This window comes from Pongo pygmaeus, chromosome 20 (genome assembly GCF_028885625.2).
Source record: "Pongo pygmaeus isolate AG05252 chromosome 20, NHGRI_mPonPyg2-v2.0_pri, whole genome shotgun sequence".
In the NCBI taxonomy this organism is placed as follows: domain Eukaryota; kingdom Metazoa; phylum Chordata; class Mammalia; order Primates; family Hominidae; genus Pongo; species Pongo pygmaeus.
The window spans coordinates 38,387,108-38,406,651 of record NC_072393.2 but is presented as its reverse complement, the minus strand read 5'-3'; the positions used below and the strand labels follow the sequence as shown (position 1 = coordinate 38,406,651).

General features: G+C 58.9%; 1 protein-coding gene across 1 annotated transcript; it reads left to right on the top strand.

Annotated features, from left to right (window-relative positions):
* Nucleotides 1-1,481: 1,481 nt before the first annotated feature.
* Nucleotides 1,482-19,415, top strand: SLC7A10 (solute carrier family 7 member 10). The gene is made up of 11 exons (XM_054464687.2): nucleotides 1,482-1,779; nucleotides 11,280-11,484; nucleotides 14,224-14,375; nucleotides 14,587-14,712; nucleotides 14,781-14,934; nucleotides 15,691-15,814; nucleotides 15,900-16,003; nucleotides 16,328-16,424; nucleotides 16,610-16,759; nucleotides 17,729-17,906; nucleotides 18,193-19,415. The coding sequence occupies exons 1-11, from the start codon at nucleotides 1,629-1,631 to the stop codon at nucleotides 18,318-18,320; spliced, it is 1,569 nt and encodes a 522-aa protein (XP_054320662.2). The 5' UTR covers nucleotides 1,482-1,628; the 3' UTR covers nucleotides 18,321-19,415.
* The last annotated feature ends 129 nt before the right edge of the window (nucleotides 19,416-19,544 follow it).

The window sequence follows — 19,544 nt, the reverse complement described above, 5'->3', positions numbered from 1 at the left end:
GCAAGGCTCCTTTAAGAGAGTCGGCCTCCGAATGGTCTCTGGGGCTGGAGGTGGAGGGCGCCAAGAATGCCGGTCTCCGACGACAGAAGCGAGAGGGATGCAGCTTCGCCGGGTGGCCTCCCCCGCCGGGTGGCCTCCCCCTCCGCGTGGCCTCCCCCTCCGCGTCCCTGCAACACGACCACCCTGGATCCTTCCGCTCCTACTCCCACCCCACGTCCCCGCCCCCAACTTCGAAGCTCCCGTGTGCCTGCAAACGCCGGCCCCGCCCCGCTCCCACCTCCACGCCCCGCCCCTGCCCGGGACCCGCCCCCGCCCCGTCCCACCCCGGTCCACCCTGCGGCCGTCGGACCCCTGGCAGGGCCCCAGCAAACCCGGAGGCTGCCCCTGGGGGGAAGGACGGGGCGCCCGGCGAGGCCTCATCCACATGCAGGGGACGGCGCGTCGCGGCGGCCGCCAGGAAGAAACAAAGGCTGTTCCGCCGCCGGCCGCACCGTGCCAGGCTCACCCCGCCCGCCGCCCCGGTGGCCCCGACGCGGCCCCCCTGGATCTGTTCCGCCGGCCTCGGCTCCACAGTCCGGACGGCTTCCTGGAGGAGGCAGCCTCCCTCGGATCCCCGCACTCCCAACCCTTTCCCGCGACCACAGCCTCCTTCTCCGTGTCTCCTGGGCATTCCAGGTCGCCTGAGCCGGGCTGGATCGCGCGGGACCTGCATCAGAGACCCAAGTTCTAGTCCGCTGAGCCCTCACTCTGACCTGAGACGAGGAGCCTGTAGTGGAGACCTCAGGCCAGAGATGGCCCAGAGCCTGGTGGGGTAGGCAAGCCGTGTCCAGGACTCCTCACAGGTCTTGGGTCCCCGTAATGAGGATGAGAGCCCCCGGGATCTTCACCTCGACCCTCAGGCCTTTGATCCAGGGTGCATAGGACACCCAGACCCCTCAGAGGAGTTCCAGACCTCAACCCCCACCCCTCCTGAGGTTGCCCGCCCGGGGGTCTCAGGGGGCCCGAGAAAGGGTTTGGTCTCAGCCCTGCACTTGCTCGGCGATCGCTACTGATCTCTGGGCCTCAACTTCCACCTGTAGAATGGACTCACCCTGGGAGCTGTCTCCTACACACACACACACACACAGACACACACACACACACACACCGTGCAGGCATAGAGTACTAAAGGGAGCACACACTGGATCCCCACACGCGGCCAGCTATTCTTGCCGTTCCCCTCGGCCTCCCTGAGCGCAGGGATTGTCTTGTCTCGGAGCTCTGCTCCCCCACCCGGCCCCAAGAATGGATGTAACTCAGGCAACTGGAGGGTCCCTTCCTTCGCCCAACTGGGAAGTCCTTCCTAGATCTGCCCCAAGTCCTCTCCTTCCTTCCCAGGCCGGGACTTGGGGAGGGGGCGTTCCCTTTAAGGGAGGCGGGGGAGGGGGCTGCGGGCCGGCCCTCCTTCCGCCCCTCCCGGGCCCCCGCCGCCCGGGGCCCCCAGTCCCGGGCCCGGCGCCAGCGCATGCGCCCGCCTGTGGGCGCTGTCCCGGCTGCGAGGGCCGTGAGCTCACGGACCGACGGACCGACGGGCGGCCGGCCGGACAGACGGGGCAGCGCAGGGAGCGGGGACGCGGCGGGACAGCGACATGGCCGGCCACACGCAGCAGCCGAGCGGGCGCGGGAACCCCAGGCCTGCGCCCTCGCCCTCCCCAGTCCCAGGCCCCGTCCCCGGCGCCTCGGAGCGGGTGGCGCTCAAGAAGGAGATCGGGCTGCTGAGTGCCTGCACCATCATCATCGGTGAGCGGGACCCAGGCGGGCGGGCGCCGGGCGGAGGCCGAATGAGGGGCGCTGCCGCTCCGAACGAGGGGCATCCCCTCTCCGGGCGCTCGGACGGGTCTGCCTGGGGAACCTGCCGTCTGGCCTCAGAGAGCGCTGTGACCGCGAGGAGGGCAGGGGCTGCTGGCCCAGGGTGCCAAAGCTCCATGTTCCCACCTCCCGGCCGCCTGCACTGGGGGAGTTTTGGGTCCCCTCCACCGCTGGACTCTTCCTCCTGACTCGATTTCGCTGCGGGGCTTTTGCAAGGCAGTTACCCTCAGTGTCCTCATCTGTGAAATGGCCATGACTGCAGTCCTGCGATTAGCGCAGGAACTTGACCAGTGTAGGGGCTGGTCAGGCTGCGACAGGCTGAGCTCCCCAAGTTCTAGACTGTAGGTCAGTCTGAGTACCTACTGTGTGCAGGGTCCAGGTGCCACGCAGTGCAGTGACTTTATTCTTGGAAAGCAGGAGGGCCTGTGAGTAGAGTGAACAAGCGCAGCCTGCGCATAGGGGACAGAGGTTCAGAGCACGCAGTGACTGCAGGGTTTGGCAGCAGGACCCAGGAGAGGGGGCGGGTTAGCCGGCGATTGGGGGAAGGGGGCAGCAGTGGGCAGACCCAGCCTGCAGAAGGCCAGCTGCTCGCTGGGCTGGGATCCTGGTGGGCACTGGACACTTGCCTGGTCTGGAGGCCTTGGACTCCAAAGTCCCCACCTGAGAATAGGTCCATGTCCTGCCCCCACATAGGGGTTTCTGGGTAGGCAGAGAGCTCAGGGGTCATGGGAATGGCAGTGGTATTTTTCCACTCTCTTTCCCAAGTCATGGGTACTGACTTGTTTCTTTGTCTACACAGGGTGCCTCTGAGCCCCTCCAGGGAGGGACAGGAGAAGTGGTTTGGAGGGGATGAGTGTCTGGGGCCTCGACTGTTCTCACCTTACCGCCAGCCAGTCTTCCCGGTCCCCTGCCAGTGAGAGCCGCTTGTGTCTTCACTGCCTTCCCACCCTCAGACCCCTGGAGATGGAGAAAGTTTGGGGGCTCAGTAGGGCAGACCCAGGGTCTTCACCTCGTCCTCTCCCACCCCCACATTAGCAGCTCTTCACATCCAGAGTTGCCCCTGAACACAGCCCCCGGCCAGGTCACTCCACCTTCTCACCCCCTCCCCTTAGAATGCTGTCTCCCAGAGCCTGGTCCTGACGTGGTCCTGGGAGCTTCTTGGCCTAGGATGCCCCTGCCTGATGGACGGTCTGCTGGAAGGAAGGGCTGGTTCCAGGGATTTGGCCAGGGTGCTGGTTAGAGCTTTTTCTTGGCCCACACCCTCTCCAGGAACTGTCCTCCAGGGAAGGGGAAGCTCACACCATGAGTGGGTCATAGGATTGAGACCATGCCCAGAACCAGCTACAGTGCCAGGCAGGTGCAGAGAGACACAGTTCTGCCTGGGCTCCTCAGCTAAGCCCAGCATCCTTGACCTGTCTTCCTATTCTATCCCCTCCCCACATCCCATCCTCCCCAGGCCACAGGGAGGCTGCCTGGCTCCTTTCTCCCCAGAAGGGGGCCCTGGTGGTGGTGGTGGTGGTGGCGGTGGTGGTGGTGATGGTAGAGGTGGTGGTGGTGGGAGTGGAGAAGGCAACTCCACTATCACCCTCCTTTTCCAGGACAGACTCTGTAAGTTTCCCATGCAGCCCAGGTCTGCCCTGACAGCTCCCCTACCCTTCAGTTCCTTCCTGCTGTGCCAGATCCACTACCTTGGCCTCCAAATCTTGAAGACTGAGCCAGGGTGAAGGGCCACTTGGCCAACCAAGGATGCTGGATTCAGCTACAGAACCCAAGCCCGGGGCACTCAGTGGTGGTCTTGGGGAGCCTTGGTCTTGGCCTGGCCTGGGGAGGCTTTGAGGATTACAGCAGGCAGGAGGCTGGACGAGGCAGGAAAAAACAAGGAGAGATCAACCTCAACCGGAAGATGATAGGAGGTGGGGACTGGGCAGGTGAGGACTGAGCTGGGGTCTGCACTGCCTTCCCCACCTGATGTACTAAGGGTCTCCCCTCCCCAGCCCACCCTACCTTTCTGCCCCAGGTGGGCTCACTCTCTCTCCACCAATACCCTGGGGAGCCTGGTCAGAATCAAAAATGTCTGCAAAGTGTCATATTTTAGCTCTAAAAGTTGAGAACTTAACGTCCTGCTTCGCTTCCTTTCCTTTCCTTTCTTTCTCTTTCTTTTTTTTTTTTTTTTCTGAGACAGAGTCTGGCTGTGTCCCCCAGGCTGGAGTGCAGTGGCACAATCTCAGCTCATTGCAACCTCCGCCTCCGGGGTTCAAGTAATTCTCCTGCGTCAGCCTCCCGAGTAGCTAGGATTACAGGCACGCACCACCATGTCCAGCTAATTTTTGTATTTTCAGTAGAGACAGAGTTTCACCATGTTGGCCAGGCTGGTCTTGAACTCCTAACCTCAAGTGATCTGCCTACCTCGGCCTCCCAAAGTGCTGGGATTACAGGTGTGAGCCACCCTGCGCAGCCAACGTCCTGCTTCGTAATCTACCTTGGTTTGTTACTGTTATTGAACACGTTATTTCCAAAACTTCCACGGCGACCCTCCTAGGAGACCCTATCACTCTCTCCCTTGTGTATACCCTCTGCTGCAGCTGAGACTGGGAAGTGAGGCTTTCGAGAATGGGAAGACCTGGAAGGGTGGGCTATGGGCTGGCGTAAGACTCACGTCAAGTGTGTTTAGGGCAGTGCCCGCCGGCCACCGCAAGCGCAGATGGAAGGGAATCGGCCAGGCTGGAGGAAATAGAACTGGCTGGGGCAGGGGCTCTGCAGGACATCATCACATCCAATATCTTTTCAGAAAAACACCTCTTACCACCTTATGAAAACGTGTTCTTCCTTTGTCTCAGTTGAATCTCATGTCCACCTTGCTGGATAGGAATTTTTATACCCATTTTACAGAGTGGAAACTAAGGTTGGAAGTGAAATGATACTGCTCCAAGGGGTAGGCTCAGGATTCGGAACCAGATTTGGGCTCTGTTCCCAGTCCAGTGCCCTTTATTATTTATTTTGTTTTATTTTATTTTATTTTATTGAAACAAACTCTTGCTCCATAGCACAAACTATAGTGCAGTGGCATGATCATAGCTCACTGCAGCCTCGACCTCCCAGGCTCAAGCAATCCTCCCACCTCAGCCTTCCAAACACCTGGAACCACAGGCGCCCGCCACCACGCCTGGCTAATTTTTGTATTTTTTGTAGAGACTGGGTTTTGCCATGTTGCCCAGGCTGATCTCAAATTCCTAGGCTCAAGCGATCCTCCCACCTCAGCCTCCCAGAGTGTTAGGGTTACAGGCGGGAGCCATCGTGCCCAGTCCCAGTGCCCTTTATACTGTTCTGATGCTGGGCAAATTGGGGCCAGAGTCAGAGCCCTGACGGGGGAGGGTTGGGGACCAAGCTGGGAGCTTGTCCAACTAGGCTTCACTGAGCTCCTACTCCACTATGGGTGGACAAACAAACAGACGGCCAGGAAAGTCTGCCTCCCCATCGGCAGCTGGACTCACAGGGCCTCTCATGCTGACCCAGGAACCTCGGCCAGCTCCCTCCCCGGATCCACAACCCAAGGAACACACCCAGGTCCTCCAAAGTGGGAGTCCCCCCTGGATCTGCTGACCAGGCCCTTCCTCTGCTCTCTCTTTGACTTGAGAGTCCAGCTCCTGCAGGGGTTTGTGGACCAGATGTGTGTTCAGGGACTCAGGAGTTGACGTCATGAACCTCAACTCCTCAGGATCCAATCCCTGCTCACCCAGCCTCAGCCAGGACCCTCCCTGGTCTCCAGGGCTGCAGGTGGCTGGGCTTCCCAGAGGGGTGGACCTCTGCAGAACCCCAGCCCCTCCTCACCGGGGCCCTGAGGAGCCATACAACTGTGCAGGGGCTTAGCTGTTCCCTACTACAGTTCCATTTACAGGTGAGGAAACTGAGGCAACCTGCCCTGGGGTCAGATGCCCTCGGTGTGCTCCGGGACCCCAAGGGAAGCCCCAACTATAATTTCGGGGGCCTGCCAGTCCTGGGCACACTCATCCATCTATTCAACCACTACATACTGAACGGTGTCAGGCACTGGCTTCCATGCCAGAGACACCATGGGGGAGTCAAGACAGACAAAATCCATCTTCTGGCATGGGAGTCCCGCAACAAGATGAACAAGCTGAATGCGTGTATTGTTAAGTGCTAAGACCAGACAGTCAGGCCAGGAGGGAGGATGGAGAGAGCCAGGTGGGGACTTCAGTTCGGAAATGAGCTGAGATCTGGGGTGGGGTTCAGTGTGAGCAGGGCATTGCAAGCTATGTTAAGGGCATTGCCTTTTGCTCTCTGTGAAGCAGGAGCCCTGGGCTTTGAGCAGAGGGATGATGGGATGGGGCTTACAGGGCCCACTATGGAGAAGAGGCAGTGGGGGAAGAATTGGGAGGAGGAAGACCGGTCAGGAGGCTACCTGGGTCTCTCCGGGCAAGAGACCACGGTGGCTCAGGGCAGGGCGGTGGCCATGGTGGTGTCAGAGGAGGTTCCATTCTGGATAAGTTTGGAAGATGAGAGCCAAAGGATTTGTGATGGAATGGAGGTCCTGGGGGAGAAAGAGAGGAATCATGGGTGACTCAAGGTTGTGGCCCAAGCAATTGGGAGGATGTTTTGCCATTTATTGATCAGGGAAGACCGAGAGGAGCATTTTGGGGGCAAGGAGGTAAAAGTCAGGAATTCCGTTTTGAACATGGAAAGTCTATGATGTCCGCGGCTGAGTAGTTCATTGCATATACAGATTTCATTTAGCAGAGCGGTCTATGCTAGGGATATAAATTTAGGAGTTGCCAGCAGAAGTCAAGGTAATAGATGAGGTCTATCTATCTATCAAGAAAGCATAGAAAGAAAAGAGAAGAAGCCCCAGGACTGAGCCCTGGGCACCCAGTGTCTAGAAGTCAAGCAAGATAAGGGATTCTGAAAAGGAGAAGCCGGTAAGGCCGAGGGGAGGCCAGGAGGCCGAGTGAGGAGGAAGCAATCCACTTGCCACATGTTGCTGATGCGTCAATAACGTGGCCTAGGGCTCGACTGTTGGGTTTGGCAATGTGGAACTCACCGGTGACCATGAGAAGCCTCAGCCAGGAGTCAGGGCCCTGGGCGAGGTTTGCTTGGCTGGGCTGGCTGAGCTGAACGAGCCGGAGAGCGCTGCACACTTCCACTCATCTCCTGTCTCCAAAGGAAAGTGGGTTAGGCTGGAGTCAGGTGCCGGCCAAGTGGCAGTTCCAGGCACATCCTGGATGTCCCCACTCACCTCCTTGGGGTGCTGCCCAGACCTCAGTGGTCACAGTCAGCATCCCGGAGAGGTGCCTGACACAGGCTTACTGTGAGGATGTGAGGACACCCATGCACTTGGGGGGGATAGGCTTCACCCAGGCTGCAGCCGATCACCCCGGGGTGTTGGGGGTCCCAGGTGGCTCAGGTCTCAGAGGAAAGATGCGGCTGCCTAGGGGGTCTCCAAGGCAGATGGCAGTGCATAGTGAGATCCAAAAGCACTTCCCATGGCCGATGTGCCAAATGGGATCAAGAGAATGCCTGCATCAAACAAAAGAATCCCTTCCCAGCCATCATCCAGGTACCATGGCCGTGGGGCGATGTCCAGATTGCAGGGGCCACGGTGGCTGGTCAGGGAGAGCTTCCTGGAGGTGGTGTTGCTTCAGGGAGACCAGTGAGCTGGGGAGAGGCCTACCACAGTGAGGGACAGGGCCCCTGAGCAGACTGTTTCCTTGGCCCAGCACAGATACCCAGGGTGCATCCTCCCTGCTGAAGTTACGGTTGGACTAGCCCTCTGCTGCCCCCTAGCCCAGTGGCCCCACCTGGCAGATGGGGAAACTGGGGCTCGGAAGGGCAGCACTGGCCTGAGTCACACAGTCGGGTCCAGAATGTGCTTCAAGGCATGAGGACCAGTGCCAGTGTCCTGGCCCGACAAGCCCTCCCTGCCCCCTCCCCAAATCAGACTGCACATTCCCCACACACACCACAGGAGGTGGCTCACTCTGCGACTCGACCTCCATGGGCCGCCCCTGTGACCTCAGTGGTCTGCCGCTGCCTCCAGAAATAGGTCAGCACGCACCGCAGCGGCCACAGGGAACAATGGCCCTTTCTTCGTTCCTCCAAGAAGCTGAGTAAGCCCCATCAGGCCAAACATCTTAATGTGATAAAAGCTACCCAGCGAAGGCTCAGGGAAGAGGGGTGGGTGGTGGAGACTCTGGGAAGGCCGACTTGGGGGACAGTCACTTCCTCGCCCACCTGCCCGGAGCTCTGGCCCACGGAGGACCTGCAGGGACCACTGAGCTGTCATCCCACTGGGTGGACAGGAGCGTGGAGGCCTCAGAACCCACATCTCTCTGGTCAGCCATGGGTCAGACACCCAACAGGGGCTCAGTGGTATCTCCAGGCCCATCCCATGCCACCTCATCCTGTTCCACTCTGAGTTCCTGCCCCTCTAAACCAGGTTCCCCCAACGGCTGGGCTTCTTCATTGCTGCTGCCCGAATCAGGTAGATCTGCTTGGCTGAAATACAGAGTCTGGGAAGGGAGACCCTCCGACCCTCCCACACCACGGGGAGGAACCCAAGGCAGCCCCCTTCCAGCTCCACTAATCTGGCCAGACGTGGTGGCTCATGCCTGTAATCCCAGCACTTTGGGAGGCTGAGGTGGGTGGATCACTTGAGGTCAGGAGTTCGAGACCAGCCTGGCCAACATAGTGAAACCCCGTCTCTACTAAAAAAAAAAAAAAAAAAAAAAAAATCCACTGGTCCCTCCCATACCCCTCCTATAATCACTGGAGCATTGGAGGCCCCCATCCCTGTCCACAGCCCCCCGGCTCCTCTGTGCCCAAGCCCGCAGCCCCGGCTGCTCCATGCAGTGCTCCACCCACCCTTCATGGTGCCAGAAGCAGCCAGTGTGCGGAGTGCGTGATGCAATTTTCTGCCACCTTCAAACATGATCCTGGGGGAGATGCTGCGAGTGGTCTAGGCCCAGAGGGAGAAACCCCTGAGGACCTCAGAGACGCTGGCTAATGCCTGTGGTCCTTTGAGCCACAAAGGAGAAAGTCCTGAACTGTGGCCTGAGGCCACGTGTTCCAAACAATAGTGGCCTCCCCACCCCTGGCAAGCCTAGTATCCGAGTCTTCAGCCACTGGGCACAAGGCTAGTGATACAGCCCTGGAAGTTAGGGTGCCAGATGTAGCTTCCCCCGGAGCTCCACCCAGGAGGCCCCGCCAAGCAGAAGCATGGTGGGCTCTCTGCAGGGTGGGTGGCTCAGGGCCTGGGATGCTCCCAGCATGAACATGCTCAGCTCCTTCCAAGGCCACCCAGCCCCCGCTGGCTTCCAACCTCCCTGGCTTTCGGCAAATCCCAGTCCGCCAGGTCCTGAGAACAGAGGCCCTGCTGCCGGATGGAGGGAACTCAAAGGCTCTTTAGAAACCTTACAGCCCACCCAGGCCTGGGCCCCTCTGCTAGATGAGAGAGGCGCTTCTCTCTCTCCCCCGAGAAGTAGACTAAGGGTACAGCTTACCTCTGGGGGTTGGGATACAGGAATTAGTTCGTCCTTATCTGGATGTATTTAGGGCTCCTGGGATGTGACCGGAAAACTGAGTGGGGCATCGTAGCTGTCCAGACTGGAAATCTGTGTCGGCTGGGGGTGGGGGCAGTGGGGGAGCACCGTGGACAAGGAGTGAATACAAATTGGCGGCTACAACCGTGTCCTTATCCAGCCCCCTGCAGGCCCGGCAGGTGGAGGAGGCGGGCTCCCACTCTGAGGGAGATGGACCCGTCCTCTCAGGACCCAGTCTGGTGTGGCCACTGCATAGAGAACGATGTTGGTCCTATCAGGACCTACAGGTCCTACCAGGGCTGTTTGTTCATATGGCCTGAAGTTCTGGGTTTACTTCTTCTTGGACAGGCCCTAGTGCAGATCTCTAGTGAAGTTACCTGATTCATGTGCACAGATGGTGAGACCCATATAACCCAGAACATTGTCCCTCTTTGTGGAGCTCAGGGCTCAGCAGGCACTCAGAGTCTTGCTCATCCTGGGAACCTACGCTACAGACCATAGTTGGCCCCTCTGAATGTTTCCCATCACGTCAGAAAGCAGAGGGGCCAGGCACAGTGGCTCTCGCCTGTAATCCCAGCACTTTGGGAGGCCGAAGTGGGTGGTCGATTGAGCCCAGGAGTTCGAGACCAGCCTCAGCAACATAGTGGGACCCCTCAACTCTACAACTTTTTTTTGATTAGCCAGGTGTGGTGGCACTCACCTGTAATCCTAGCACTTTGGGAAGCCAAGCAGGGAGGGTCACTTGAGCCGAGGAGTTGGAGACCAGTCTGGGCAATATAGTGAGACCGTCTCTACAAAAAGTGAAAAAAAAAAAAACCTGGGTGTGGTAATACACCTGGAGTCCCAGCTACTAGGGAGACTGAGGTGGGAGAATCTCTTGAGCCCAGGAGTCCCAGGCTGCAGTAAGCTATGATCGCACCACTGCACTCCAGCCAGGGTGGCAGAGCGAGACCCTGTCTAAATGAAAGAAAGAAGCTGGGCACAGTGACTCACGCCTGTAATCCCAGCACTTTGGGAGGCCGAGGCAGGTGGATCACTTGAGGTCAGGAGTTCAAGACCAGCCTGATCAACAGGGTGAAACCCCATCTCTACTAAAAAAATACAAAAAATATTAGCCAGGCGTGGTGGCTCACGCCTGTAATTCTAACTACTTGGGAGGCTGAGGCAGGAGAATTGCTTGAATCCAGGAAGCGGAGGGAAGGAAAGGGAAGGGAAGGGGAAAAGAGAAAAGAAAGGAAAGGAGAAAGGAAAGGAAAGGAAATTGAAGTAGGAAGCGAAGCCCAAACCTGATGTGGTCAAGGAGGGCTTCATGGAGGAGATGCTACTTCCTGAGCCACTCCATGAGTTTGGACTTTGGCCGGTGGGCAAGTGGCAGGAGAGTGGTTGAAGCCCTGTGTTAGGGGCCAGCTCTGGCCAGCGGGCTGGAGGCAGGACAAGTGGCTGCAGGCTGATACGCCTGGGGCTCTGAAGTAGACGTGAGGGCTGAGCATGGGCCTTGTGGGGTGGCTGGGGAGCCACCGTCTGCCGTCGCTCAGGTGGTTCAGCCTCCTCACTTTGCTGGCCCCGCCTCACGGGTACAATGGAGGGCTGAGGAAGTCAAACAGGGCCTGTCTCTGGCAGAGGGGCCTGGCCAGCTGAACGAGGTGCCATTTCCCATGTAAGGGACTGAGGAAGGGGCAGATGATGAGCCCAGAATGGCACCTGCTGGGCTTGGGGGCCAGTGGCATTCAACACCTCCAGCCCACCTCGTGCCGCCTCCTCCTCCTCTGGGAAGCACCTCGGGCTCTCTTCCTCCTGGCAGCAGGCAGATCCCCACACAGAAGGCCGGGCTGTGAAAGGGACCCCAGGCCTGATGCCTCCCCATCTCTCCCCCCGCAGGGAACATCATCGGCTCGGGCATCTTCATCTCGCCCAAGGGGGTCCTGGAGCACTCGGGCTCCGTGGGTCTGGCCCTGTTCGTCTGGGTCCTGGGTGGGGGCGTGACGGCTCTGGGCTCCCTCTGCTATGCAGAGCTGGGAGTCGCCATCCCCAAGTCTGGCGGGGACTACACCTACGTCACAGAGATCTTCGGGGGCCTGGCTGGGTGAGTGTGGGGCACCGGCGGGCAGGGGGACACCCTCTTGGGAATGGGATGGCCAAATGAGCCCTGGCGTCAGTTTCCACTCCTGCTTCCGGCTTCCTAGGGAGGTCATGGGGGTGGATGGAGAGAAGGTGTGGGGGCTGGATGGAGAGAAGGTATGGGGGTGCTGGACAGCCTTCTGAGGTCAGGGCAGGTGGAACTGAGGCCCACTCCACCCCACTGATGTGTGCTGGGCACTCCTGCAGGCCCCTGGGCCTCTCTGGATCTCCTTTTAAATAGAGGTACCTCTGAACCCCACCCCCTGCCTTGTACTTAAGGAGGGGGGATTCTTACTGTCTGAAACCCTTAGGCAATGTGAGTGCCCAGGCGAGGAGGGGCCTCAGTTTTGGTAAACCCATATGTTGCATGAGAAGCAAGGAAGGAAGTGTGATATTCTTACCATATACCCTGCATGAGGTCTTTTTTTTTTTTTTTTGAGACAGAGTCTCGCTCTGTTGCCCAGGCTGGAGTGCAATGGCGTGATCTCAGCTCACTGCAACCTCTGCCTCCCGGGTTCAAGTGATTCTCCTGCCTCAGCCTCCCGAGTAGCTGGGATTATAGGTGCCCGCCACCACGCCTGGCTAATTTTTTTGTATTTTTAGTAGAGACTGGGTTTCACCACGTTGGCCAGGCTGGTCTTGAACTCCTGACCTCAGGTGATCCACCCGCCTCAGCCTCCCAAGTGCTAGGATTACAGGAGTGAGGCACTGCACCCAGCCAGAGGTCTCCTTTCCATAGCACCCTGCTATCCTTCCTTCATTTACCAGGGAATATTTGCTGAGCACCTACTGTGAGCCTGGGGGTGGGGAGGCAGTGATAGAAAGGTCTGTCCCTGTACTCAAGCTGCTCACAGAACAGAGAGGAAGCAGCCCCTTAAATGGGATTAAGGCCTGGAGGAGCCTTGCTTCGAGAGTGTGTACAAGAGGCAGCAGCTACACAGCAAAGAGAACGGTGTGCGCCATCTAGGGAGGACTCCCAGGAAAGCAATGCTTGCCCTGAGGCTGGGAGGAAGAGGATTTTCCCCACCTGGCCTAGCTGACCAGTGAGGAAAGCATCCCAGGATGGGGGAAGTGTGAACAGAGGGTGTGGTGGCCCAGGCGAGCGCAGGGAGTCTGCTGTAGCTACAGGTGAGGTCAGGTTGGGTTTACAGCAGGCGCCGGGGCTTGGAGAGCATCAGGAGATTGAAGCTGTTGTATTTGTCCAGCTGCATTGTGCCAAGAGCTGCAAAGGTACAGGCAGATTCTAAAATCATTTAGGAGCCTGATTCGAGAGGATAGGGCAGCCAGCATAGCAGAGGAAGAGGTGGGTGCAGCGGAGGTGGCACCCACTTCCCTACTGAGAGGCTCCTAGATGGTCTGGGGCTCAGAGGAAAAGTCTGGGCTGAAATTTACAAAGTTTGGTTCTGAGGGATATGGGCCAGGGGTCCTTAACTGGGCGGCCTTGGATGGGGAGACCTGCCAGGGCTTGCACGCCGCTGTGGGTGCGTCTGTGGCACTCTTCTCTGGGGAGAGGGTCCTCAAAGGGGCTGGGACCCAAGAAAGCAGAATAATCATGCTTTGGGCCTGGAGAGGACATTCAGGAGGGAGAAGAGGGCCAGGACCTCATCCCTGGGCACAGAACATGCGGGGATGGGCAGAGGGGATGCCTGGCAGGGGAGGAGGGCCATGGAGCTAGGATGTCCCAGAAGCCGAGCAGGGATGGTTGTGCAGAGCAAAGGGCAGGTGATCCAGAGATGGCTGATGTCCCCGATGAGGCAGTTCTCTCCCTGGAGGGCTGGCCAGGGGCTAGGACCACCCCCAAGGGCAGAACCGCCCCTGGGTACAGGAAAGCCCCTGAGAACAGGTCAGACTCACAGTCTGGGTGCCCTGCAGAGGCAAGATTTAGGTAGAAGGGGCATCCATCACTCTCCACCCCCAGCTAGGGCTCTTGGTAAGGTCTAGTCTCTGCACCCCATAGGTCTCCCTCAGGGGGAACACAGCTCAGAGTCACCCATCTTCAGCCACAGTACTCTGCGAGAGCCAGGGCTGAAGCTGAGAGGTCTGGAGACAGGGACCCTGGCTCCAGAAACAGCCTCCGTCCAATGGGGGGGCCTAGTTGTTATTAGAAAAGCATTTGGTGGCTGGGAGCGGTGGCTCACGCCTGTAATCCTAACACTTTGGGAGGCCGAGGTGGGCGGATCACGAGGTCAGGAGATCGAGACCATCCTGGCTAACATGGTGAAACTCCATCTCTACTAAAAATACAAAAAATTAGCCGGGCATGGTGGCAGGCGCCTGTAGTCCCAGCTACTTGGGAGACTGAGGCAGGAGAATGGCATGAAAACGGGAGGCGGAGGTTGCAGTGAGCTGAGATCATGCCACTGAACTCCAGCCTGGGTGACAGAGCAAGACTCCGTCTCAAAAAAAAAAAAAAGAAAAAAGAAAAGAAAAGCGTTTGGTGCCCATGTTGTTCCCAGCACCTGCCCCACAGCAGCCCTGTCAATGTTTAAGTATGTGTAACACCTTCTCTGTTAAAACAGTCTATCAGTGCAGCCGCAAGACCTCAACAAGGTCAACCCTGCCTCCCTGGACCGGTGCCGGCCTCTGGCAGCCTCGCCAGCCCCCGGGTGCCAGGCCCAGGGCAGCCCTGCTGCACACATCAGGGCCAGGTTGGCCAGGAAGGGCTCTGGGCAGCCTGAGCCACTCCCACCCCTGCTCCTTCCAGCTTTCTGCTGCTCTGGAGCGCCGTCCTCATCATGTACCCCACCAGCCTTGCTGTCATCTCCATGACATTCTCCAACTACGTGCTGCAGCCTGTGTTCCCCAACTGCATCCCCCCTGCCGCAGCCTCCCGGGTGCTGTCCATGGCCTGCCTGAGTAAGCATCCCCTTTGGCCCACTGTCCCCAGATCAGCCACCTGCCCAGGCCCCACCCTGCCCTGAGCGGGAGGACAGAGGGGTGAGATTTCCCTTCGGAAAATTCCAGCTGCTATAGGGGATGCCATTATCAGGCCGCCTGGGCTGGACTTAGCCATTGTCCACTGTGAAAGGTCCCGGCCTCGGCGCCCACCCCCGCCTTCCCTCCACAGTGCTCCTGACATGGGTGAACAGCTCCAGCGTGCGCTGGGCCACGCGCATCCAGGACATGTTCACAGGTGGGAAGCTGCTGGCCTTGTCCCTCATCATCGGCGTGGGCCTTCTCCAGATCTTCCAAGGTAGGGCCGAGTCGGGGTAAGGGCCGGGCTGGGGAGATGGTGCTGACCCCGGACTTCTGGGCCTCCAGGACACTTCGAGGAGCTGAGGCCCAGCAATGCCTTTGCTTTCTGGATGACACCCTCCGTGGGACACCTGGCCCTGGCCTTCCTCCAGGGCTCCTTTGCCTTCAGTGGCTGGAACTTCCTCAACTATGTCACCGAGGAGATGGTTGATGCCCGAAAGTGAGTGGGGCCCCTGACTAGGCCCTGGGAAGCAGCCAGGCCCTCTGGTGGGACAGACAACCTCTCCGCCCAGCCCCACTGCCACCCAAGGCTCAGGCTGGTCCTTGGTGGCCCATGCCTGTTGCCCTGCAAAAATGTCCCTGGAAAGAAAGCCCGGGGGGGCTTGCATTCTAGCCTGGCCCTTTTCTCTCTGGCCATGGACACGTCACAGCCCCTTGCAGGGCCTCAGAAAGGCTGAATATCATCATCCTGCTGTAAATAGATCCAGAGATTTGCATTTGGCCTAAAATTATGCATATGCACACAATATGGTCCCTACGAATGAAGCCAATGACTGCGTCTGATGCTCGGCCAGGGATATCGACAGTGAACCTTTGCAGCTGAGCGAGCTGGGACTGGAAAGTTCCAGGAAGACTCTGGGTCTGTGGACTGGGCTCTGGGGCCATTTCGGGGAATTTTCCAGGCTGATTTTGGCTGTATGCGATTTTATCTTTCTGCACGGACATCAGACCCTGTCCTCAGGATGTGATGGGGCCCCTCCCCCATCTCCCATCCTACCAGCCTGTGTCCAGGTGGGGGTGAGGCAGGGCAGACAGCAGGGTCCTTGTGTCTCGGGCAGCAATGCTGCCCTCTTTCCTGCCCCAACATCCCCAGCAGACACAAGAGATGGAGACTATGAGCTGCTCTTGTGGCTGGGTCTTGGGGGTCCTGTCCCCTCAGGAGCTGACGCTGACGCACTCCACTGCCTGTCCCCAGGAACCTACCTCGCGCCATCTTCATCTCCATCCCACTGGTGACCTTCGTGTACACCTTCACCAACATTGCCTACTTCACGGCCATGTCCCCCCAGGAGCTGCTCTCCTCCAATGCGGTGGCTGTGGTGAGTGGGCCCTTGCTCGGTCCCTGGCTCCTGCCCAGGCCCCTGCCCTGGCCTTACACACGGCCTGTCTCCTGTGCCCACCCAGACCTTCGGGGAGAAGCTGCTGGGCTACTTTTCTTGGGTCATGCCCGTCTCCGTGGCTCTGTCAACCTTCGGAGGGATCAATGGCTACCTGTTCACCTACTCCAGGTGACTGCACTGGGGAGACGTGGGCATGGGGAAGGAAGGCTGGGACGCAGGTGTGCGCCAGTAATGCCACGGGCCAGAGGAAGGGAAACCTGCCGGGGCAGGGGTGTGCCTGAAGCTGGGGTGATGATGCCACACCGGTAACAAGTGTCTGATCACAACTGGGAGGCAAAAGCAAGAGGGAGGCAGGTTGGATGAGGGGAAGAACTGTCCAGTGGGGCTGCTGGACCCGGAGCAGGAGGTCAGAGGCGACAGCTTAAGAGGGACATCAGGTCCAGAGCTGAGACCCAGGATGTGGCCGGTGCCCATCTCTGTCCCCAACGCTAGGCTGTGCTTCTCTGGAGCCCGCGAGGGGCACCTGCCCAGCCTGCTGGCCATGATCCACGTCAGACACTGCACCCCCATCCCCGCCCTCCTCGTCTGTGTAAGTTGGGGGACCTGGGCCAGGCAGGGCGCGGAGGCAGGGCTACCCGGCAATGCAGGACCTTCCGGGTAATGGCAGGGGTGAGCCATTCCAGGGCGGGGGTGTGGGGTGGGGCCAGGGCTCCTCCTGCAGGGGCGTCAGGAGGCAGGCTAGGGGCCGGCCGTCAGTCCCAGCTCCTCTCCCAGTGCGGGGCCACAGCCATCATCATGCTTGTGGGCGACACATACACGCTCATCAACTATGTGTCCTTCATCAACTACCTCTGCTACGGCGTCACCATCCTGGGCCTGCTGCTGCTGCGCTGGAGGCGGCCCGCACTCCACAGGCCCATCAAGGTGAGGCCCTGGGGTGGGTGCTGCCAGAGCCACCCCTGCATCCACAGTGGGCACAGGGGCAGGTGGGATGGGAGGTGCCAGCTTTTGTGGAGTGTTGGGCCCTGCTCAGGGCTCTCTGTGCACTGAGGCATCCACTCCTCATAGCAGCCCCGTGAGGACAGAGCTTTGAATGCTCCCAGTGTACAGATGGGGAAAATGAGGCTCAGGACGGGGCACAGGGGCTCATGCCTATCCCAGCACTTTGGGAGGCCAAGGTGGGAGGATTGCTGGAGCCCAGGAGTTTGAGACCAGCCTGGGCAACATAACAAGACTTCCTCTCTGCAAAAAGTTAAAAATAAAAGGATTAGCCTGGTGTGGTGGTGCGCACCTGTGGTCCCAGCTACTTGGGAGGCTGAAGTGGGAGGATCGCTTGAGCCCGGGAGGTTGAGGCTGCAGTGAGCGGTGCTAGGGCCACCGTACTCCAACCTGGGTGACAGAGGGAGAACCTGTCTCAAAAAAAAAAAAAAAAAAATTAAAGAAAATGAGACTCAGGAACTGTTCAAGGTCACAAAGGCTGCCAGGATTCCATGAGCCCACACAAAAACAGAAGACCATAGCCTGAGCTAAAAGCAAAGCCCCCCATGTGTGTATAAATCCTTAAGTGGAGAAGTGCTCAGTGCCTGAAATGTGAAACACCAAAAAATCACTGACCTCCGGCCAAGTGCAAGCGTCAAGTCCACACGCGACCGCTGTGTGGAGCTCGGTGCCGCTGAGACTTTGAAAAATCCTCAGCAAAACTGGCCAACAGCCTGACCCATGAATTGGCCTCCAACACACTGGGCTGTCGCCAAGAGGGGGTGTAGTGGGTGCAATTGCCCTTCAGGCCTCAGCTCCCAGGGAAGGGAGAAAAATTCCCCAGAGCCCCAGGGGTCGGGGGTGCAGACAGCTGGAGTCCCTGCACCATCGGTGTTTCTGCTCCCCCTTCCCCAGGTGAACCTTCTCATCCCCGTGGCGTACTTGGTCTTCTGGGCCTTCCTGCTGGTCTTCAGCTTCATCTCAGAGCCTATGGTCTGTGGGGTCGGCGTCATCATCATCCTTACGGGGGTGCCCATTTTCTTTCTGGGAGTGTTCTGGAGAAGCAAACCAAAGTGTGTGCACAGACTCACAGGTGAGCTGGGCAGCTGCAGGTCACCCGGCACAGGGGGCTGGGGCCTGGAGACCGGACCTCCCTCTTAGAGGCTCACCCCAGAGCAGGGTGTCCCAGCAGCTGAGGTGGGAACACAGGGCCCAGCCGCCGCCAAATGTCTCTTCCCAAGATGTACCCAAAGTTTCCAGAACCACGTGTACCGACAGAGCAGCTCCCTGAAGACCCCTGCCCAAGGGGAGGTGTCTGGAGCTGGGGGTCACCCCTATCCCGAGAGGTCAGGCCTCAAGATCCATCTATCTGTCCTCAGAGTCCATGACACGCTGGGGCCAGGAGCTGTGTTTCGTGGTCTACCCCCAGGATGCCCCCGAAGAGGAGAATGGCCCCTGCCCACCGTCCCTGCTGCCTGCCACAGACAAGCCCTCGAAGACACAATGAGATGTTTGTAGAGACTGAAGCAGCTGTTTCTGTTTACATGTTGTTTATTGAGGAGGTGTTTTGGCAAAAAAGTTTTGTTTTTTTTTTCTGGGAAAAAAAAAAGATACGACTCTTAGAAGCCTGTTTTAAGGAAGCCCTAAAATGTGGACTGGGTTTCCTGTCTTAGCACTGCCCTGCTAGCTTTTCCTGAAAAGGCCTATAAATAAACAGGGCTGGCTGTTCACTCGTGCTATGGGGAGTCCCTGATGGGCACAGACGGGGGTGGCTGGGGCGTACCTCGGTGGTGCACACGTGTTGCTGGCCAGGAAGATGCCGTGGCAGGCCCTGGAGGAGGCTCTCGACCTTAGGGGGCTTTGCTGCTTGACACAGGCGCTCCCTACCATGGCACCCAGAGTCCCCCTGCCCTAAAGGGATGTCGAGGATGGGGGAGCAGCTCAGTCCGCCCCTACCCCAGGCCCCTCGATGCCAGTCTGAGCTTGGCCACCCAGGAGAGCTCAGGGGCTCCCCGCTGGGATTGTCTTTCTTCCCGTAAATCACCACAGAGTGAAGGTCAGGACTTCAGAGCCCACAATTCTCACCCTGGCTTACGGGTGGGGAAACTGAGGCCCTGAGATAGGATGGAATAGATGTGGCCACTGCTGTTGGTGCCTCGGCCTCTCTGTCCCCAGAAAGCACAGAGCAGCATGTCCTGGGGGCTTTGAGGCCTGCAGGGAACTCCAGGGGCTTCCCGTACAGCAGAAACACACCCCAGCCCTGCCACAATGCCCTGGAGATTGGACCCTCAGGGAGGGCAAAGGGCGCCTGCCTGGCCAGGGGCATGAGGGTTTGGCAGGAGTTGCCCAACCCAGGTCCTCCAGGGGCCTTGCTGGACAGGAAGAGGGTGAGGCGTGGGCAGAACAGTCACCACAGATGAGACCCAGCGTCCCCATGGCCCGGCCCCATCCTCATGACAACTCCCAGCTCTAGGGGCGGCTGTTGCCACTGCAGGGCAGATGAAGCAAAAAGGCTCTGATCCCCTGCTTCTCTGGAAATGGGTTCCCAGAATGGGGTTGGGGGAGAGAAATGAGACCCCAGGGTGCTTGTGTACACTGGGACCCTGCAGACGGGCTCCACCCTTCTCCCCCGCTGTTCAGTCCCAGAGCTCCTGCCCACCGTGCCCACCAGTGCAGCCAGCTGGCTGAGGGCCCAGCCCCTCCGCTGGGGTCCCCGGAGGGCCTCTCCATA